Genomic DNA, 22,902 nt, shown 5'->3' with positions numbered 1-22,902 from the left:
CCTTGTCCACCAATGAGTTATCTTCCTTTGAGAAGGTAATCTCTTTTGGCAACCTGAATAGGCTGGCTTAAAAAAATATATCCTGTAACCCACTACCGTTTCTAAACCAATGAATCCTGGGTTATTTCCTTCACTTTTTCATAATATTGGGCTGGTCTGCCATCCAGTTTTATAGGGGTATCTAAAAGGTCTCGATTGCCACTCACTTGTACTTCCTCATTGACCTTGGTCTCCTCAGACAACTCACTCAAGCATCCGGTCTTGGAGGGAAACATTTCTGGCTTGAACCAAGCTCTGATCCAAATCCAACACTACTGAAGAATGGTCTGATCGCATGTGCCATTAAGACCTCAAATGTGATCTCACCTCATTCAAGATATTCCTCCTTAACCAGTATTACACATACTGTGCAACATGTTAAGAGGGAGTCCTTTCCAGTTGATGATGAGTAAATAAATGAGGATCAAACATGACATTTCCTAGTGGATCTACCAGATTTGCTTTACAGGCCTTGTTTGCCTCGAGGTGCTTCTTTCTGTGTAGTTATCATCGGCTCAATATCTGAATCAAAATCAGATGAGCAATCTCTGCATCATCTTAACTCTTATCCTTACTGCTCAATTAGGAATCAGCTGTATTATGTGTTGCTCTCTGCAGAACACCTTTCAGGCCTTTTATTTTCCCCTAGTCATTGTCATATGCACTATTCTTATGCTTATCAAACTCTAGAAAGCACACTCCATATTCATCTTCAGTTATATCTCTTTTCCTGGGAACCCCAGAACTGTCCTTTTCTGAAATCCTCTTACCCTGAACCCTGTTGACCCAGACACTGCAACCTGTGCTTTCACTCACATTATATTATTGTCTCATATTTTCCTAATCAACCCTCTTATTCAATATAGGCCAAAACTCTCCATCTTTTTCTGAAACTATGCTGTAATAGAACCTATAAATTTACCAAGTGCTCTAGCAACATATGCCTCATTTTCCATGTCATTTTCCATGTCCTTTTAATATGCTTTCCGACACCCAGCCTACCACTACCACAATCACCTGTTTTTTTTTTTTTTTTTTTTTTTTTTTTTTTTTTTTAAAACCTTTATTAACAAATGCACAATACACAGCGTCTGCCTACAACCCCGCAGGGCCGGCCGCTATGACAAAAACTGGCTGAGCAAAAAGTGCAATACGAGGCAGTACGTTGCTGAAGCAATCTTTCCCATCAACATTATCGGCAAGAGCGTAATACCATACAAATAGGATAAGAAAGGTTTAATTTTATGTTTTTGTCGAAATGAACACAAACAAACAAACACATGGTATCATAGTGGCAAGGGTTGCTGGAGGTGGGAGGGGGGGAACGGATGTAGGAGAAAAAACGAGGGTGAGGGGGGGGTGGCGCGCATAAGAGAGCAAAGCATGTGGTAAGTAGAGGAGAGGAACGTAAATCACGGAGAGGAGGGGAGAGGGACTTCGTAGTCAAGTGGAGGAGAACAGATGTCTCCACGGTAAGTATTCCAGGGAGCCCAAACTCTGGACCACTTCCCTGGGCGCCCCCGGGCTTCATATACCGTCTTCTCTCGAAACATGGACCAGTCCATGTTCTCTTTCCAGGCACTGAGCACTGGCGATCTCGGGGAGCCCCAGAGCTGTGCGATATCCCTCTTCGCAATCATATTGCCTAGGGTGACCCAAAGTGTCTGGGCAGCAGTGCAGTCAGTCGGTTCCCACACATTCAACAGACAACGACGCGCCTCAGGAAGCAATGGGACCCCCGTGACACGACTCATAACATCATGCACCCTCGACCAATACGCTACAATCACTGGACATTCCCACAAAACATGAAGAAAAGTACCAGCCATCCCACACCCACGCTTACAGCGTCCGTCAGCAACCAGACCCATTCGCACCAGACGCGTTCCAGTAAGATACACGCGATGAAGGATTTTCAATTGAACAAAGCGAAGTCGTGCCGGAATAGCCACCTCCTTAGGGGAGGACACAGCGGACTGCCAGTCCTCGTCGTCCAATTCAAGTCCGTCAGCAGTCCAGGCAGCCCGGAGCTTCTCGAGCTGGTCAGCTCTGTTATGAATGAGCTTCTTATAAATTAAGGAGATGGTACTGTCTGGGACATGGCCATCTAGAACTCGATCCTCCAGAGGGGAGGACTGCGGAACGTCCGTACCGGAGGGGAAGACCGAAGACAAGGCATGTCTCACCTGCATATACCGGAAGTGCTCCCTATCATCGAGCCGGTATTCCAGCTTTAGTGATTCAAAGGACTTAACCGCGCCACGTGTCCAAAGGTCTCCCACAGTACTAATCCCGATCATGTCCCATTTCTCAAACCCTTTCGTCTTCCACAGGTTGCCCAGTCGCTCCGAGTCATACAGTGGCGTCATACGTGTCAGTCTACCACCCCAGCCCGTGGCCACCGTAGCATCGCGCCATGCCCGCACTGCACATTTCGTTGGGCCCGTAAGGAGTCGAAAGGGTGCCTTAGAGTATAGCGCCCTATTAAAGTTGCCGCCGGGCAACAGCAGTTTATCTAAAGCAAAGGCAGGGGCTGGCTCCGGAGAATATGTCGCATGGTTGATGGCGCTCAGGTGTGAGGCCCAGTAGTACCGTCTAATATCCGGCAGCGCAATACCTCCGTCGTACCAGGAGAGCGTGAGCTTAGATAAGGCAATGCGGGCACGGCCATCCCAGATAAGTTGCCGCTGTAAACTTTCGACTTCATGGAAATAGCGGGCAGGAACGGGGTCAAAGAAATTTTGCAGGGCATAGAGGAAGCGGGGAAGCGACATCATCTTAAAGAGCGCCGCCCGGCCCAATGGAGATAAGGGCAGATCGCGCCATCGCCGAACATCCTGCTTCAGTCTGCGGAGCGGAGCATACAAGTTCCGCTCATAGCGGACCGAGGAGATCATGGATACATGGACCCCCAGATACTTAAAACCGTCAGTCGCTACAAGAATGGGAAACCTACGGGGGAGAGGCGGTAGAGTACCAGCTATGGCGTAGACACAGGACTTGGTCCAGTTAATGACCAGTCCCGAGTTCTTACCGAAGGACGTGAGGACGTCGAAGAGGACATTGAGTGACTTCTGAGGGGAAGTAAGATAAAGGAGGATGTCATCCGCATACAAGGAGACACGATCCTCGAGGTCAGGGGACCATCGGATCCCTTTGATCGAGGGTTCCCACCGGAGCCACGCGGCAAGAGGTTCGAGTGCCAAAGCGAACAAAAGCGGAGAAAGGGGACATCCTTGTCGTGTGCCGCGGCCCAAAGGAAAGGGGTCTGAGCACCTCCCATTCACAGCGACCTGAGCTAGCGGCTGTTCATAAAGAAGCTTGACCCATGCGATGAAGTTGGGGCCAAAGCCAAATTTGGCGAGGGCTGCCCATAGGTAGGGCCATTCAATGGTGTCAAATGCCATCGTGGCGTCAAGGGAGGCGATCACTGCTGGCTCGGCGAGAATAGAAGCTCTCGCGAGGACACTGTGGAGCCTACGCAAATTAAGAGCAGTGTTCCTGTGAGGGATGAAACCGGATTGATCCGGATGGATCAAATCACAAATGACCGCAAGCATCCGATTGGCCAGCACCTTAGCAAGGATTTTGGGTTCCGCATTAAGGAGGGAGATGGGGCGGTACGAGGCACAACGGTCACGAGGTTTGCCATCCTTATAAATGACCACTATGGTAGCAAGGCGCTGCTCAAGGGGGAGGCATCCAGCCTCAACCGCCTCGAGAAGCATGTGACGCAGGTGGGCGGCCATCTTGTCGGGACAAAGTTTGTAGAGTTCAATGGGGAGTCCGTTAGGGCCCATTGCCTTACCCGAGCGAAGGGAACGGATTGCGAGGGCAATCTCGTCGACAGTAAAGGGGGCTTCCAAAGCGAGGCAGTCCGCCTCAGACACAGTAGGCAGAGCAATGTCACGCAGGAGGAACCTGGAGTCGGCCTCATCTCGATCACTAACAGGCGTATAAACCATACGAAAGTGGTCAACAAAGCACTCAACAACCTCACCCGGATCCGAGACAGTCACACCAGAGTCACGAACAATGGAGGGAACAACACGACTCGCACGCTCAGTCTTGTCCAGCCACGCAAGAAGCTTGCTAGCCTTGTCACCCACATCATACAGTCGACCAAGTTGATTTGACCGCATCAATTTAGCAGCATCCGTGACACAGGCCTTATAATCTGCTTGTTTCAATTCCAATTCATGCAACAGTGCAGGCGTGTCATTCCCACCCAACTCACTTTCAAGCGCAGTGATTTCAGTTTCAAGAGCCACAACAGCCTCCCTCTTGACCCTACGCTCAGTGGCAATGAGTGACAGGGCGGAACCCCGAATAACCGTCTTGAAGGCCTCCCAGAGAACAGTGGGGGAAGTGACAGAGCCCAGATTCTCAGAAAAATAGTAATCTATTGCCTTAATCAGGTCTGAACGGAGCCGGGGGTTTTTAAGATGCCAGGGAGGGAGCGGGGGAACTCTGTTACCATGCAAACCACCCACAGAAATCGTGATCAGCAGGGGGGAGTGGTCCGAGATACCCCGGGGGAGATGTCGAATCTCACGAACAGTGGACAAAGTGGAGGCTAACATAAGAAAGTAATCAATACGGGAGAGGCTGCCGTGCGCGCCAGAGTGAAAAGTATATTGTTGGAGCGCGGGATGTAATGAGCGCCAGACATCTACTAAGCCAAAGGTGTCAGCCATTTCACTGAGCCACATCTGGGACTGTGGCAATACTCTAGGGGGTAGTCGGTCGCAGTCGCCGGACATGACAGAATTGAAGTCCCCGCCCAAGACCAACAAGCCGTCTGGCAGCCCAAGAAGAGTCCTGCCTAAATCAGCATAAGTGGTAGCCTGCAGTCCCGGGGGGATATAGACAACAACAAACACGACCTGTTTACCCTCCCACCTCCCCGAAACAGCAGCATACCGCCCACGCCCATCAAGGATAACATCATCAATAGCAAGAGCAAGGGAAGACTTTACCATAATACCCACACCCCGGGAACCCGAGGTGAAACCCGCATGTGCAACCAGTCGATAACCCCGGCGGTCTAGGGCCTTGCAAGCATTACCAATCAAGTGGGTCTCCTGAAGGAACACAACATCAGGGGCGTGGCGCCTCAAAAATTGCAGTACAATGCCCCGCTTAATCCTGTCACCCAAACCATTTACGTTCCAAGAAAGAATCCGCATTTCACCCCCCCCCATTACGGCAAAAACATTCCACACCCACCCCCCAGCAGAACCCACTATAAACAATCATTGCAAAATATGAAATACCATGAAACAAAGAACAGAACAAATTGAACGAGACACAAACCAGTCCCCAAACACCGACCCCAGAACCCAAACCCGTTACAACACCCCCCTCCCTGCACCCCTGCTGACTAAAAAGCCACCCCCAACTGCAGTGTGCCTGTCGCCCCATACTTCTACACAAAGAACCCCCCGAGGAGGAAGGGAGAAATCACCCGTTACCACACCGCCACGGGCAGAGTCATTAGGGAATAAGTCAATATGTATAGTACGTTGCATAGTCTCAATCGGAACCTCCAGGGCATCTGTTACTCCTGGGTCGCTGCACCACCTTCCGCACCACCAGGGCCTCCGCTCCCAAAGTCATCTGCCGGCAACGAGTCCAACCAGTCGGCCGCACGTTCAGGTTGATCAAAGAAATAGGCTCGTTCCCGATATTCAATCCGGAGCCGGGCCGGAAACAGCATGGCATATTTCAGTCCCCGGTCCCTTAGGCGACGCTTCACTCCGAGGAAACCTGATCTTTGCCGCTGCACTTGAGGAGTGAAGTCGGGATATATGGAGACAGAGTTATTGTCATACTTCAGGGGACCATGTTTACGGGCGGCCTGGAGGATAGCATCCCTGTCCCGGTAATGAAAAAGCTTGGCGATGATAGGCCTCGGCGGGTTCCCCGGCTTCACTTGACCTCCGGGGAAACGATAGGCGCGCTCCACGGCAAAGAACTTACTAAGTCCTGCCGGAGCCAGTTGGGCGACTATTAGTTCCTCGACCAGAAGATCGGTCGCTACCGAACCATCGCCTTCCGGAACTCCGACAAGGCGTATGTTGTTCCGCCTGGCCCTGTTATCATAGTCCTCCATCCGCTTGAGCAGTAAGTCGTGCGATGCGCGCAGATTGCCAATTTCGGATTGCGCCTCAGCCATGTCGTTCACCAGGCTCGACGTTTTAAGATCCAGTGCCTTCACCCGCTCATTTGTTTTGGCCAGGTCGGCTCGAATTAGAGTTACATCCACCGCCACCGTGTCTATTTTGGTCACTACGGCCTCAAATTGTTGGCCCATGTCGGCCTTGAGTCCAGTGATGGCAGCCATTAGGTCTTGGAGCGACACTTCCGACGTAGACGACGTGTCCGTTTGAAGTCCTTCAGCACCCATGCATAAGGCCCCGGGGGAGCCTCTCGGCTGGGTATAGCGTTCGATCATGTTCGTCTGGATCGATCCCCCCCGGGTCGCAGCCTTCCGGCGTCTTTCGGCCTCCACTTTCGTCGCCATCTCGCATTCAGAGTTGACCGGTTAGCCAGAGGAGGTGATGAGCAGGTAGAAAAGTCTCGAAACTCCGATGCGCCAGTGAGACAAAGGTGCAGCGGCCTCCTTGCCAGTCCAACGGAGGATCATGCAGATCAAGAGGGCAGCAGGCGAGGCAGAGTAGGAGGAGACAGGAACAAAGGGAAAGAAACCGAAAGTGAAAGCAATACACCTCCGGCGGGCCAGATGCCAGGCAGCCGTTGTTGTTCAATTACAGGTCGGCCACAGTGGGCAGCCAAGTCCCCGGTCGCGCCCGCGGGCAGGCCAGAAAGTTCCAAGTTGCAGAAAAATGGTCCCCAAGGTCCGATTTCGACCAGAAAAGGATCAGTAGCATCAGCGATGATAGCGCTGCAAAAGCCCGTCAAAATGACCAGGATAGGTAAAGGATAGATAAAGGAGGACGGCGCGGGTCTCGGGAGCTCTCTGCTCACGCGACCATCTTGGATGCCCGCGTAGCTCCTCCCAGAATCACCTGTTTTTAAGACTTGTAATTACATTTAACTTAAACCTTGTAACACAAACATCCAAAATGTCAGATGCGTATGCTTTCACTATGCCAACTCAAACAATTAAGATAGCCGTCTGACACTCATGATGTCCCATGCACTTTGCACAGGTACGTCTAATGGTCTTTCCTCTAAGGCTCCAAATGCCGCACCACTAGTTGAGGGCATGCACCAAATTACTACTCTGATTAACAAAAGCTGCACTCTTTATCCAAAACAAAACTTTAATAGCCTATCAACCCTAAGCTTGCAGAATGGACGCCGTCAAGAGACTTCTCTGCCAGCTTCAAAATCACAAGAACAGCCAATCGGTCGTCTGGGACTATGCAGTATTAAAAGACGCTGCTAACATGGTTACCAAAAACAAGGCACATCATGCTAAACTTTGAAACGTCAAGGTATAACCTCAACATAATTTCTCTACTGTTTAAAAAAACCTTGCAAAAAGAGATAAACTGCTACTGTCTTGGTTGTTATTTTTAAAAGAAAAAACAAACCCAAGTGATTAAATACAGCTTAAAGGCATTTAAATCTAATATATAAAGCTAAATATTCTCCCTGATGCTAACTAAACCTTAAAAAAATATACCTCATAAAAACTATACTTTTCTACTTAGTTTTGAAAAACAATACTAAGCCAATATTTGTAAGTTAAAAATTGCAACAGATACTTATCATGTGAGCAGCAGCAACAAAAGAACAATGAGGGCTGTGTTTCCTGGACTTTTATTAGTTACTGGAATTTTACTGAAGTTCTAAATTGTATCTTTTGTTGATGCTGTGAGTATGTGCAATAAAGGATTCATGCATAATGTTAGACTCCGTGCCTTAACATAAAATCCTTGATCAATGTTGATCAGGCTGCATATATACATGTGATTTTGGTGGGGACTATTAGAAATTTGAAGAGCAATGTTCAACATTTATTACAGTAATAATCAGAAGATGGTTTGGGAATTTTCTCTGGAGTAGAAAATGTAGCCTTTACTGTATTGCTACACTTTTTTCATTTTCATGATGTCACAAGTATTTTGAGGGATAACCACCATCCAATATATAACATGTTGTGCATATTGATAATGTATTTGTATATATTAGCTCTAACCACAATTTTACCATCAGCAGTGGTTATGAATACCATCCTAGAAAAGGTAAGATGCACAACATAAATGGATCCAAAGCAGCTTTTGAATAACCATAATTTCTTTATTAAAACAGTGTCTAGTGTCCATGTTATGTCTGCTTCTCCTTAAACATCTTGAAAGGGTTTAGTTCAACTTTAAGAAAGAATAAATGGGTTAAATGTGGTTAAGAAGGTCATCATCATACGATATCACGAGGCGTGAAGATTATCATGATCCACTGCACAATTAGGTTGACGAATGTGAACATGTATACTTCTTTGTTACAACCCTTGTAGTTATGGTAGTGAGGAAAGGTCCAAATGCTGCCTGCAGGAAATTGGAGAGAGGAACAGAGGTTGAGAAGAGCACATACAAATCATGTTTACATTCTTCTTCATCATTGACACTATCATTACTAGAGGGCAGATAAAGTTGTATTTGGTTGAAACAAGGTTTTGATGCTTACTCTCTGTTCTCTTCAGGCCATACCTGGTGAAATTTGCATGCAGAAAGAGAGTAAATATGCAGTAATCTGGTGAACAAACTCTGATTCGAAAGATTAGCCCTCCTTCTAACATCATTCACTTAAAATATCTCAAGGTTTGGAGTCAAATTTACAGTGGGACAAAATTACTAACCAGGAATCCTGGCCAACTTGTAACGACGTCCATAGTGAAAAGGGGGTAAAAATATGGGGTATGATTTATAGAACCATTGAGTCCTAATAAACTATTTGGTATTGGGATTACATTTATAACATGGCAAAAAAAGTTTGGCCAATCTGGACACTAGCCTTCCACCTTGCACAGCTACTGTAATGCATGAAAAGAGCATGAGATGGAGTGCAAGTTGCTACCTAACACATCTCGCTAATGTGGTTGTAGTTGAAATCACATGGGGCTCAAATCAAAAAGCTTTTCTGCACGAGCAACGGCTTCTTTTGGACCTTGGCCGATGGTCTGCCAGTGGGATATGGTCCAGGGACACCACCCCCACAGCTGAGGGTCATCCTCCTTTTTAAAAAATTCCCACCAAGCTGGCGGGGATCTCTGTGTTGTGAAGTAAGCCACTGTAGCTTTTTTCACAGCACTGAAGATTTGCTGAGAGGGTGCCATGTTTAAAGATCCCACTCAGCAGATGTTTTTGTTTAGAGAAAACAAATCCCTAAAATTGAACTGTTTTCTCTAAAAAAAAAAAAAAAAAAAATGACCTGCCATGTAAAGTTGATGAAGATGGAGTAGGATAATTACACAAACCGTACGTTATTAAATCACGGTCGGGCAGTGCAAACAATCAATAGAGTTGCATAAGTGGATCATATCACAATTTGTGATGGTAAAACAGACTGGGTGTGATAAGGCTTTGTTAAAACATGTTATGGGCAAGGTGATGCTTGAGGACCCTTTTTAATGTGGCCAAGGAGGCAATTTATCTTGAGGACAATGGTGAGATGGTAGCTGGGAATACACCTCAATGTTAAGGCACCACTGGTGGATTTAGGTGTGTGGGTGGGTTAGGTGGGGGCCAGGGCAAGAACATATTTGAAGACAAGAATGTAGAGCCTCTAGAGGGCTCTTATTGAAAATAGAAAAGGGAAGGCTCAACAGAGTGTAGGTGACAAATTTAAAACGTTCTCCTGGGGAGGAGGGAGTATAGTGGAAGATCGGTGAGGAAGCTCTTGCAAAGGTCTGGCTAATGGCCCTGGATCATGTGATCTGGTTTTGGCTAGAACTAGACGCATATATTGCTCCTCATTGATATAATGTCACGCCCTTAGCACGACACAGTCACAACGAAAGGCCACCTTGTTCAATTGAGATTTGTATAATGCTATTCTGCCATCTTTTATATGTGCTTTCTGTTCTGCTGCCATTTTGTCATTTAATGTTCAGCTTCTTCCACTATCTAGTGAATAGCCCCTTGGGCCTCATTCCGAATTTCCTGTTATCTCTACTGGGAGATATAGGGCCAGATTTAACGATACTGAATGGTATCTCTCCGTGAGATAACAGGGATTACCTGCCCCCGAGGAATGGGGAATAACATGCAGACCCAGCAAGACCCGGTCTACATGGATTACCCCCTTCAGGAGGAAATAAAGGGTCCAAATCCACAAACATTTACCACCACCAGTTGGAATTATTTTCTGGTCGTAGGGTGTGGTCTGGGGGCAGCGGGAGGGCAAAAGTCCATTCACATTTTCTGCCCCCGCGAGCTAAAGCAAAAAGGGTGATGGTGGTCGGGTATGGCAGCTGCCCACTTGTAGGTGCTCGGAGCATCATCTCACTGGCAAATACTGCTCTGGTCAACTCGTAATGAGGGTCTTTATGTTCACACATCCTTTCGAGAGTGATACGTCTGTGTGAGGCTATCACCTTCTTAATGGTACCTAATGATATTTTATAGTGCTTATTAGTGCCTTCATTATGAGAGGTCCATAAGAAAACCTGTTATTGGTCTTTCAGGAATTATTCATGCCACAAACTTACTGCTGACCCCTTATAATTCCCCCGGAGGTTTCAATATTTCAGATCGCCATGTGAATCAGACCTTGAATTACCAATGGACCTCATTGTTCAAGGCGGTTGCATGTCAAACCATCAAAACAAAATATCGACCTGCAACAATATAGACTATACAATAACAACTTGCTCAATATCACTGGGCAGTGTAAACTTACTATTTTAACTCCACATCTAACTTGGCAATATTATTTAAGACCAGCTCTTGCAGTCAGTACTGTTGCACTTTGAAAATTAAAAGTTGATATTGGGGTACTACATTCTCAGAGGAGACCCAGGGTTCAATCTGGAATCCCTCTTAATTCCACATCCTCAGAGTTGGTATCATTAGCACTGGGGGCACAAAATGAATATACCTAGGTAATAAGGCCATAAGCTCACCTACAAAATGTGGATAGAAAACTCACCTTGCAGTTCAGAAGTCTCATTCAAAAACAATAAATAAATTACCTGTAATCAACCAAATGAACCAGAAGATGGCCAACAAGCCAAAAGCGGTTTGGAAGAATTTGTGGCTCTGGAGTATCGTCAAGAACGAGATGACGAGCATCGATACCAGAGTGATCCCGTTGGTAATGAGGTAGATGGGGATGAAGCGCTGAAGGGGACAGAAGTTCAGACACAGAGAACCTGGGAAGGAGAAAGAAACAGACCTGGAACCAGAAGCAGTCACACATGGATCATGAACACCATCAGTTGTCATTGCATTCGAAATGTAGGCGGTGAGGAGGGATTTCAATCTGACCCTTTTGCGATCATGCGTTATGACCCATCTCTACCGTCTGACCGACAGTCTACCTGCCACATGAAGATTAGAGACCTACATTGCATTTTTAAGTAAGGCAATTTATATATATCTGCCGCGCGGATCCACAATCAAAAGCTCCACTGCAGAAAATGCAAAAGCACTCACAGGAATGCTATAATCCCAGATTTATTGGGTTTACAAGAAGAACACCTCCAGATGCGTTTTGGCTTGCCGCCTTTCTCAATAGTGGCCGGCGCCGCCATGAGGCAAGTTTAAATAATGCAGTACTGAATAAATAAACAAAGGACACCCAAATAAAGATAATGAAGGTGTTGGCCATTTCTAAAAATGCATAATGGTAAAGAAAAGGTCAAAACACATCAATCACAGCATAAACACAACTGTTTTTCTTTAGATATGTGACTAAACATTAAGTAAATAATAATGCCCTGGATTGGCTGTCAAATACTAATCATAGTAATACTAAAGTATCTCTTTGGCTCAAAGTGTAAAAAATATTTCGCCCTGGATGGGCCACTATCTAGGCCTTTATAGAGTTGCCGTTGCTTAAATAAACTAGTACATGCAAACAGTGCAGAATCACATATTATACATTATTGAATGGGGAGCATCACAAATGTACGGCCATCTCCTCACCACTATTTAGGCCACCTGGCATCTTGGTTTGATTTTCGATGATGTGCTGTGACTCCAATCTGCGTAACTGTAAGAGTCTATTACTTCCTCTCACATTTAAGGGCACTTGGTCCATACAAAAGAAGCCCAAAAGATCTCTATAGCTCTTGTGGAACCTCTCAAAATGCCTAGCCACTGGATACGATGGATCCCTATTCTGTATGGCTCTGAGGTGTTCCAAAATTCTTATTTTGGTGGGGTGGATCGTGCTTCCAATGTAACGCAAGTCACACAGACATACCAAACAGTATACCGTGTGGCTTGTGTTACAATTCATCAGGCTTTTGATCGTCATGGGTTCCTTTATGTCTGGTACCTGATATTCCAACACATTCCTGCTATTCTTACAAGTCCTGCATTTAAGACATGGGTAACACCCTGCCAATCTCCCAAATGGGACACTCTACTCTCCTTTTCTCAGTGACTCTGCACTAGGCTGTTCCGTAGGGATCTCGCTCTTCTAAAAGTTAGAAGAGGCGCCCTAGGTAAGTCCTTCCCTATTACCGGGTCCCACTTCAAAATATGTCAATTTTTGGTAAAGATCCTCCTGATATTCATGGAGTCACTGGAATAGTTGGTTATCATCCTCAAGCTGTTTGCATTATCTTCTTTTTCTTTCTCTTTCCTGATATTAGATTTGCCTACAGCTATTAAATCTTCTCTGGATTTCTTGTCAACCTTAGATTTCGCCACATCTAAAGCGGCCTTACTGTATCCTCTCGCCTCTAACCTCCTCATGCTTTCTTTAGCAGCAACTTGGAAATTACATGCCTGTGTGCAGTTTCTTTTCATTCTTAAAAGCTCGCCATATGGTATGCTAATTATTGTTTTCTCCGGATGATATATAAAAATATACACATACCTCAGCTCCAGCATGTGATTTTACAACCAACCAAATGCATTTTGGATGTTGTAGTTGACTGCTGAATCATAAAAACACTAGACAAGCCTGCCTTCTCAGCTAGACATCTGGCCCTCAGCAAACCCTCTCTCTCTTCCATTCGAATGCTTTCCTCTCCACCGCACTCATCTTCCTTTCACTCTCTCAGTCTTATTCTATTGCTCACTCTCAAGTTCAGTTCAGAAGGAATCCAGAAACTGTTCCAAAGTACTATTGGTATTCAGGATCTCTATAGATATCTCTTTGAAAAGAAATAATCACCCCTCCCTCGCCTCTTCCTGGTCCCATTCATTAAATATGAGGCCTTTTACCTGCCCCCTCCCCCGGCAAATAGTATGAAGCCTCTTCTTCAGTTGTCACCAATTTAGCCCCTATGGCTTCCCTAATCGAAACTCTCTCTTTAAAAAGGCATATAATAGGCACCCCACCAGACATATCCTGAAATTTTGTTTTTCAGTTTGATGGAGAGTTTTGTCTTCCCCGGGTGGTGTGCTGCAGGAAGATGGTGCATGTGTAGCAAAGTGCACAGGTGCACATTTAGAAACTTTCCTAGTTTTGGTGCATTGCATTGTGGAGCGACTGTGATGACGATACATATCCGCTTTGTGGACTTTTTTGTGGTTTCCGCCTTCCCTGATGTGGCAGGTCAGGCAAGGGAAGTAGGATGTTGAATACGGTGTTGAAGTTTGTGGGCATCATGGCTTGTTTTGTTGTCTCCCATAATTAGCGGTGATGGCGGTGGTCTCTTGCTCAACACACCGGTCAGGTGAGTTATAAATTGCTTAAACAGGTGCCTGTTAATTTTGCTGCCTTATCTTCAAATAAGTGTTCCTTCAAGTCAGTAGGTGGCCAGAGGGGACATGAGAGCCAGATTAGTTCTCGTCTGCACTCCCAGAAGTGGAACTATTTCTCTTGATGGGTCCCCTGGTCGAAGATATGGCAAGTAGTCTATACTGCCTATGTTCTGAATTCTATCAAGAAGGAGTTCTCCATCCTAAAGGACATGATGCAGAACGAGGTGAACTGTCATGAGGTGTTATCTGTGAGGTAGTGGAAGGTGGAATTTCTTGTTCATGTTTCCTTTGACCCCATTTGCATGGCTGGATTAAGGTGGACGAGGGGGGTCATTTTTGAAATCCTGTGGGTCTTTCTAGGCCAGGACGCTAAATGGCACCCGATTGCTTGACATCCAGGTTGTTCCTGGTCATTAAGTGGGACACCAGCTAAAACAACAACTAGTGTCATGCATCCTGGTCCAATGGAACCTATTGTCGGGGTCTCTATGACTCACGTATTCCAGTCCTTGATGACTGGAACCCAGGGATCCTATTTTGATGATGACTAACACTATTTCAAAGGGCAGGAGTGCCACCTTGGGTCAGACGGAGGCTACGTGCAAGTGATACTAGAAGCATTCTCACAGATAACCTAAATGGAAGGAGCTGGGGCAATATGGCATTGTCTGTTGACCTTCTCCCCTTTTATACTGTACAAGAATGGGGTGTGTTGCATGAAGACTGGTGTGGCCAAGGCATATGCCAGTTTCCATAGGGGCTGTCCTCAAGCCTGGTGTCCAACAGTTTCATGTAGGCAGAGTGACCAATGACCTCTTTGACAGTCATCCAATTTTGGGGGAGGGTGGTAAATCAGTGGATGGGCTGTCTAAGTCAACTGCTGCTGCCCTTGTAAGACTTTTGGATTTCAGACACTAGGGTCCAGGGACTGTGTGAAATGTTTTATCTTTTTTGCCTGGACCTCTTTGCTGTAGTACTTACTCTTGCCGTTTGGGACCACATGCCACTGTAATGGAATTTCCTCTCACAGCCACTGTTTTCCTAAATGTTAATTGTCACATTCCTGTACAATTATACAGGCTGTCTGTCCCAGGCTGCCTGCCCAGCCTCACTCTGAAGCAGGAGACGGAAGCCAGGAAGTAAAACAACTTTCTGAGCTGTGATGCAGGACACAGGGCTTACTGTTCCAAAGTCCTTCATAATGAATCAATGCCATTGTAGTCTACGGAAGTATCCACTAGTATAGGCCAGTGATGCTGTCAGTGTCATTCTTTGGGGCGCTGGAAGCTCCCGCCCTGCTTGAGAGCAGCCGTCCGTCATTCCCAAGCATAGATCCCCCCCTTTCCCATTCGTCTCACGTAGGAGTGTATGCAAGCACTGTGAAACAAGTGTGTTTTACTGCCTTGTCCTCGGTAATGATAAGTGTTGGAATGCTAATCTTCGGTTATGAATAGTGTTCTGTCTGTCTGATTCCAAATAATTTTTTACTCATGTGGCAGAAGGGACCTACGTTTAAAGGGGCCTCCCAGTGACTGATGTCTCCATACATTTCAAAACCCCAGCAGATGTCATTAAACAGAGCAACACTCTGGAGTGACTATTGTTGGTGATTGCTAACCACGCTAGGCTGGTAAATAGCACTGTGCTTTTTTTCTACACTACATGGCCCCTTCCTGAGTGCATGCATATAGCTTACAAAGGGCCTAACATATTGACAATGTTTTTAGTTTTTCACCCTTGCAAATCCTGCTTTGCCCAAAACTCCAGGCTTTGAAGGAATGAAAAACCAAAATGGAGGGTTCAAAAGTAGCATCGCCAGTGGTGCATTTCATTGCAACTCACAATCTTAACATTAAGATTTTGTGTGAGCTGCAAGGAAATGGGGCAGCAAATGGGTTTCCCCTTTTTCTTCAAAAATCAAAAGAAATCTGTCCGATATCACTGATTAACACAGAGGGCTAAGATATTAGCCAAAACTTTGGCGCTCCGATTGACCCTCTACCTCACTAAATCAGTCCACCCAGATCAATCGGGATTTATGCCGGGAAGGAATACAGATCTGAACCTTAGGCGCCTACATAGTGTCCTGGGCTGAAAACACACAATACGCGAGGAGGCGGCGGTCCTGTCTCTCAATGCGAAAATGGCCTTTGACTCAGTGGAATGGGTGTTTCTTTTCGCTATCCTCCAACATCTGGGGTTTGGGCCTAAATTCTGTTTCTGGGTTCGCCTACTGTATACTAACCCTATCGCACATGTAGTGGCTAACGGACATATCTCACAGGAATTTTCTCTGGGACGCGGAACGCGGCAAGGTTGTCCGCTATCGCCACTCCTATTCGCACTAGTCCTGGAACCATTGGCAATCTGGATTAGGGGCGACCCAATAATCTGGGGTCTGTGCTGGGCGAAGGGACAGGAGGATCGCATCTCCCTCTACGCAGACGACGTCCTGTTATATATAGCTTCCCCCCGCAATCCATTTATGAACTGTTAAATATCTACAAAGTGTATGGGGCGGTATCAGGATACACAATTAATTGGGAAAAGTCTGTACTATATATTCTGTGCGGGCCACATCCCAAATTACCTAGCGGTTGCACAGTCAGGGTAGTAACAGATAGCTTCAAATACCTAGGGATACACATAACGAAACTCAGACGACTTCCAGGCGCTCAACCTCCAAGCACCGCTACAGAGGATGAGGTGAGATATCAAACATTGGAAAGCATTACCGCTCACCTTATTGGGCAGAGCGGCACTTTTTAAAATTATGGCGCTACCCAGATTCCTTTATGCCCTACCGGGTCCCTGACTCCTATTTTAGATCAATAGACTCAGGAGTCACTAATCTCCTCTGGGATAGCAAACCGGCAAGGATAGACAGGAGTAAACTGGTCAGAAGTTGGTATGACTGTTGCATCGCTCTACCTAAACTCCGGGCGTATAACTGGGCCTCACAACTGACAGTAATCAATCAGTGGATTCATGCATCTGACACCGACCCCGCGTACCGCCTGGACAGAGTAGCTCTGGGAACGGGAGGAGTCAACAGGGTACTCTACAATAAACAGAAAATATTAGGCCTCTTGGGAACAAAAGCCCACACAATTTATGTTTGGTACACTGTGACACGCCACCTGGGATGGGCTAAAAAGCTTACACAACACACTGGAAGACTAGGTACACTGGGAAAGAGCAAGGGGTTTCAGAAGTGGGATCTGATTGGGATCTCCGGGCTGGGCGATCTCTGGAAAGGGGGAAGGTTGTCACCTTTGCCTACCTGCAGGAAAAATCAGAATGGCTCCCATTGAAATGTTTCACTACATGCAGGTAAAACATGCACTGGAAGCCGCTATTCCAGCAGAGGATGTGCTCCCTGAAACCTCCCCCTTTGAGGACCGACTATTAACAAACCACTTAGACAAGAAAGCAATTTCCCTTACATATCGGAAAATTAATAATACCCAAAACGGACCCCCTACTACGACTACAGGACACATGGCAGGTAGAGACGCGGGAACTGGATGACACCGACTGGCAGGAGGCGATAGAATCGCCCAGAGAGGTAGCGGTCTCCTCAAGAGTGACACTGCATAAGATGGGTAGAGCCACTGACCCTTGCTGCATGTGTCAATGTAACGAAATAGGCACATTCTACCACACCTTGTGGGAGTGGCCACTGATTACACTATACTGGACAGCAGTGATTGACACTATCACAGAGGTCAGCCCTAACCCAGTCCCGCCTGAACCCAAACATTGTCTGTTGAATATATGGGAACCAACGGACCTCAACCACACAGACCGAAATTGGGCAACAACAGGGATGATGATAGATAGGCGGAATATAGCTCAGAAATGAGGGGTGGCACAAGCCCCAAACATGGAAGAGTGGTGTAGGGATATGGACATGATCATGGGGGCTGAGAAAGCTACGTACATTCACAGAGGATGCCCCAAGAAATGGGAGAATGTGTGGGGTAAATGGAATACCTTTAGGGGGCATTTATGTACCCCCCTGTAATAGACTGGGGCTCAGAAGATGAGGTATAAAAAATCGCAACTAAGTATAATTGTATATCACTGTGCACAATGCCGATTGATGAGAGACTGTCAATGTAATATCTTCTCAATGAGAAATATAATTGCAGATCTTATTATATGTATAATAAAAATGTTTAAAAAACAATATTGAAGGAAATTTATCAATGGTCTGTAGTTGCTCCTGTGGTGAGAAAGGACTGGTCATTTACTGATAGGCCTAATCAGTTAGTTAGCAACAATGAGGGTTCTTGTTCCCTTGTGAAATTGGTCCAAATATCCAAGTCAAACGCAAAGCGAGAAATATGTGCTTACAGGAGACATTTATCTGCTGTATGGCATTAAAACTGTCCCTATCTTCATGCATTTAACAACATTAATGCCCAAAACATGGACTGATTAGAAACACGGTGTTAAAAAATGTTAAGGCAATGCAAGTCAGTGATTTAGTTCCTCTCTTATTTTCAAGTTTTACTTAATCCTGCCTTCCTCAAGAGTTAGCTATTTAATCATGTGTTTCTTTCTGCATTTTTTTCAGTGAATACTTTGAGCCATGCCAGGTGTTTCTGAGGGACTTTGAATGAGAGCTCTGAAGCTGACCCTGAAGACAAAGCAAAGTGGCTGTCAGTGGGTTGGCCTCTCCGGAGAGCACACAGAACAATGCGCATGTATTACAGTTGTAATTGCACTTTTGTGAAAATGTGTGTGGGTCTACAGATGGCAAAATATTTACAGGGCAAACGTAAATACATTGCTTATATGTGAATGAGGAATGAAAAAAAAAAACAATTGAAGGACACAATTCACCCCCGTTCAGGGATATGGGCCTAAATCAATCGTTTTCTGCTCACCATGCCATTCCAGTTCGGACCCAGCCATCTGCAAATCAGTCTTGACCCTGCGCCCAATGGGAACAGTCCAGCCCGAACTGCCAGGCCAGGTCCTCCCTGGACTGGAAACAAGCATCCTAGGACCGGTTTCGGGGTTTCATCTCTCTTCAGCCAGGATAGCTTGACTCCAGTGGCATGAAGAGCACGGGACCCATGTTTGGGCATATCTGTCCCACTTGGGGTGATGAATGCAAAAAGAACAATTGATGGACAGAATGCAGAACAATGTCATACATTCACCCCACTACAGAGTTCTGGGCCTAAATCCATTGTTTTTTATGCTCACCATGCCATTCCAGTTTGAACCTAGCCATATGTAAATCAGTCTTGACCCTGCGCCCAATGGGAACAGTCCAGCCCAAACTGCCAGGCCAAGTCCTCCCTGGCCTGGAAACAAGCATCCTAGGACTGGTTTTGGGGTTTCACCCTTCTTCAGCCAAGATAGCTTGACTCCAGTGGCATGGAGAGCACGGGACCCACGTCTGGGCATACCCGTCCACTTGGGGTGACGAATGCAAAAAGAACAATTGATGACAGAATGCAGAACAATGTCATACATTCACCCCAGTACAGAGATCTGGGCCTAAATCCATTGGGTTCTTTGCTCCCCATGCCATTCCAGTTTGAACCCAGCCATATGCAAATCAGTCTTGACCCTGCGCCCAATGGGAACAGTTCAGCCCGAACTGCCAGGCCAGGTTCTCCCTGGACTGGAAACAAAAATTCTTGGACCGGTTTCGGGGTTTCACCCCTCTTCAGCTAAGATAGCTTGACTCCAGTGGCATGGAGAGCACGGGACCCACGTCTGGGCATACCCGTCCACTTGGGGTGACGAATGCAAAAAGAACAATTGATGGACAGAATGCAGAACAATGTCATACATTCACCACAGTACAGAGATCTGGGCCTAAATCCATTGTTTTTTATGCTCACCATGCCATTCCAGTTTGAACCCAGCCATATGCAAATCAGTCTTGACCCTGCGCCCAATAAGAACAGTTCAGCCCGAACTGCCAGGCCAGGTTCTCCCTGGACTGGAAACAAGATTTCTTGGACCGGTTTCGGGGTTTCACCCCTCTTTAGCCAGGATAGCTTGAGTCCAGTGTCATGGAGAGCACGGGACCCATGTCTGGGTATACCCGTCCCACTCGGTGTGACGAATGCAAAAAGAACAATTGATGGACAGAATGCAGAACACTGTCATACATACACCCCAGTACAGAGATCTGGGGCTAAAATAACATTGGATTTAATCCAGATCTCTTGACTGGGGGTAGATGTACGATTTATTCAGCATTCCGTCCATCATTTGTTTGAGTAGCACTAAATGTGAGTGAGTGTTTGGAAGTGGTGAAGTGATGGAGATGCACGGAAGTGCATTCAGAGAAGAATAAAAATAGGGTGCTGAAGAGGAAAGAAGGTGGTTGTGCAGATGGAAGAGATGTGCAGAGCTTAAGGACATCCATTTCTAACATAAAGTGCACATAACTAAACACCAAAACTCCTACCACAGGCCTCAATACTATTGAAATTTAAGAACTGAAACATTTTGAAGGTTAATTATTTATAACAAATCCTTGTTGTTACTCATTTATGTTAAACAGCTAACAACCATCGACAAAGCCCATCGTCATTTTAGGTGTAGGTCAGTTGTTGTGTTATAAATCTGTATGCAATTACATCATAGAGGGAAATCGAAATACCCAGAGCCGTTTCTACAATTTTTTGGGGCCCTGGGCAGAAATGGAATGCGTGAGGCCCCTCTAAATTGCATAGACGTGACACATTCAGGGCTGTCTGCATCTGAATAGATGCCCCTGCTCCTCACGCTGCAGCCCTTCCCTCTCAGCTACCTACAGGCACCTCTTCACAGCTCATCGAGGGCTAAAGGTGTGAGGGTTGCTTATCTCCAGAGAGGGTTAATCCTGCCAGGGAGCTAAACAGCAGGGCAATAGCCATTCCACTGTGCCTCTGCGAGGGTGGAGGCCTAATTGCCAGACAAACCTGAGGAATGTGTCTTCGTGCAACTGGGAAGGGGCCCCCCTCGGGTTCACCTTGCTACACCATAGCAGGGAGGCCAGGGGAGGGGGGCCTCCTAAGGTCGTGCACTTGCAAGGGGTCACCTTTCATGCCTGGTCTGACTCTGTCACATTAGTGCAGGCCCCAAGTTGGAGAGCTGACTACGGGGCCCTGGGCAGCTGCTCACACTGCCCATGCCTAGCGCAGGCCCTGAAAATACAGGTCGAGTAACAGCACACTATGGGCATCACAGAAATGTATTTTACGTGCTCCCTTTTAGAGAGCCTCCAATTTTTAATCCCACTTAAACACCTGTCTTCACGTATTTCTATATGACTGATTACAATCAGCAGCTCAGGGTCCTTACTGAAGCCTGGTTAGAGCATTTTCTTCCAAAGTTGATGCTCCATGCAGAGCAAGACACTGGGCAAGCCCATACTTTAAAAGGCTGAAGTTGTTGTGTTGTACAACCTACACATTACAGTAACTGTTAAACATATTAATGCAGTACGATATAGGGCAGTTTTTTATGTGTTTAATATTTCAAAACTATATATGCTCCCACTGCTTTATAAGCCATGCTTTATCACTAAATTAATTAGCTTTAAAATGCACCATTTGCCAATCCTTTTTTCATCTTTTTTCTCTGGACGAAGATCCAGCCTGGACCTCATGTTTGTCCATTAAGCTTGCCTGACTCGCTCACTACATAAAAGTCATACCAAACTTTTATGCCCACAACTTATAAATACCACCAGTCGCCACTGCATCCCTCCCCATCTCCCAGTTAAATAGTCTTTTTTATCAACACCAAAGTTCAGGCCCTGCTTATCAAGAAGGCGATCAAACCATCTCTAAATCATGGCCGGGGATTTGTAAGCAAACATTTTCAGGTAGAGAAAAATGGCGGAGGCTTCCATCGTGTGCTAAACTCAAGCAATTCAGCTCTTGGGTGGTTTATCACCATTTCAAGATGGAGGACATACTCCTTCTGCAAGAAATATTGCAGGGACTGGATGGTGCAGATCAACCTGAAAGATGCGTATCTGTCAATTCCTATTTTTTCCACGCACTGTTGATTCCTACAGTTTCGTTGACGTCCTCAGCCCCTTGGTGCTTTACCAAGACCCTTTGCCCAGTGGTGCAATTCCTCAGGGAACGGAGTGTGTGCCTGATCATATATCTAGACAATATTCTCATGGCGCAAAGCAGAGAGATGCCTTACTCCACCTTTAGTGGGCTGTGCAACTACTCCAAGATGTGGGTTTCATAAACAATGAGAAGACATTTCTTCTAGCTCCAGCACAGAGTCTGGAGTTCTTAGAATTTCAAGTAGATTCGGTTCTGACTCAACTCAAATTACCCCTTGCGATGATTATGTCCAACAAAAAGGAGTTGAAGAAAGCCCTTGCTTAGCAGACTATATAATTGGGAATTTTAGCAAGGTTAGTGGGCCTTCTGGTGTTGTCTTTTCAGGTCATATTCCCAGGTCCCCTTCACTACTGGGAATTACAATGCCTCAAGATTCTGCACCTCCAGAGGGGTTTATCTTACTCGGAACACATAGTGTTGTTGGAGACCAAGACGGAAATCTCCTGGCAGTTGGACCATATGGACACCAGGAAGAGCAGAGCAATTTTTGCCTGTGTTCTGGAGATGATCATAGAGTCAGATACCAGCTGAAGGGGTTAGGAGGTGAGATGCGGCTCAGTAGAACCAAGAGACAGGTGGACCCCGACCAAACTGAAACCTCACATCAATTGCCTTGAGCTACTGACCGGGGCGTTTGTAGTACGTAGAGATGGACAATGCTTCAGCGGCTAGGTACATAAACAGGCTAGGGGGGACGTGGTTGCGTCTCCTAGTAGAGATTGGCAAGGACCTTTGGAATTATTGCCTACACCATCAGATATCGATGACTGCATAATACATTCTGTGTCAGCGGAATGTGGTGGCAGAGTGGAACTCTCGTTTTCTCAGCAATTCCAGTGATTGGCGGCTTGCCCCCTGCATTTTCAGAGCTCTCAACAGTTTATGGGCCCCCTGTGAGGTGGAATTGT

General features: G+C 46.3%; 1 protein-coding gene across 1 annotated transcript in view; it reads right to left on the bottom strand.

Annotated features, from left to right (window-relative positions):
• Nucleotides 1–8,299: 8,299 nt before the first annotated feature.
• Nucleotides 8,300–22,902, bottom strand: part of LOC147691791 (uncharacterized) — a 71,947-nt gene continuing 57,344 nt past the window's right edge. Inside the window, exons 4-5 of the mRNA XM_086936683.1 lie at nucleotides 11,201–11,380; nucleotides 8,300–8,555 (exon numbers count right to left, since the gene is read on the bottom strand). Coding sequence (XP_086792809.1) covers nucleotides 8,428–8,555; nucleotides 11,201–11,380 — 308 coding nt within the window. The 3' untranslated portion in view covers nucleotides 8,300–8,427. The remainder of the gene's footprint in view (nucleotides 8,556–11,200; nucleotides 11,381–22,902) is intronic.

This window comes from Lissotriton vulgaris, chromosome 9 (genome assembly GCF_964263255.1).
Source record: "Lissotriton vulgaris chromosome 9, aLisVul1.2, whole genome shotgun sequence".
NCBI classification, from domain to species: Eukaryota; Metazoa; Chordata; class Amphibia; order Caudata; family Salamandridae; genus Lissotriton; species Lissotriton vulgaris.
The sequence above is the reverse complement of the archived record's forward strand: the minus strand, read 5'-3'. Positions and strand labels throughout refer to the sequence as shown.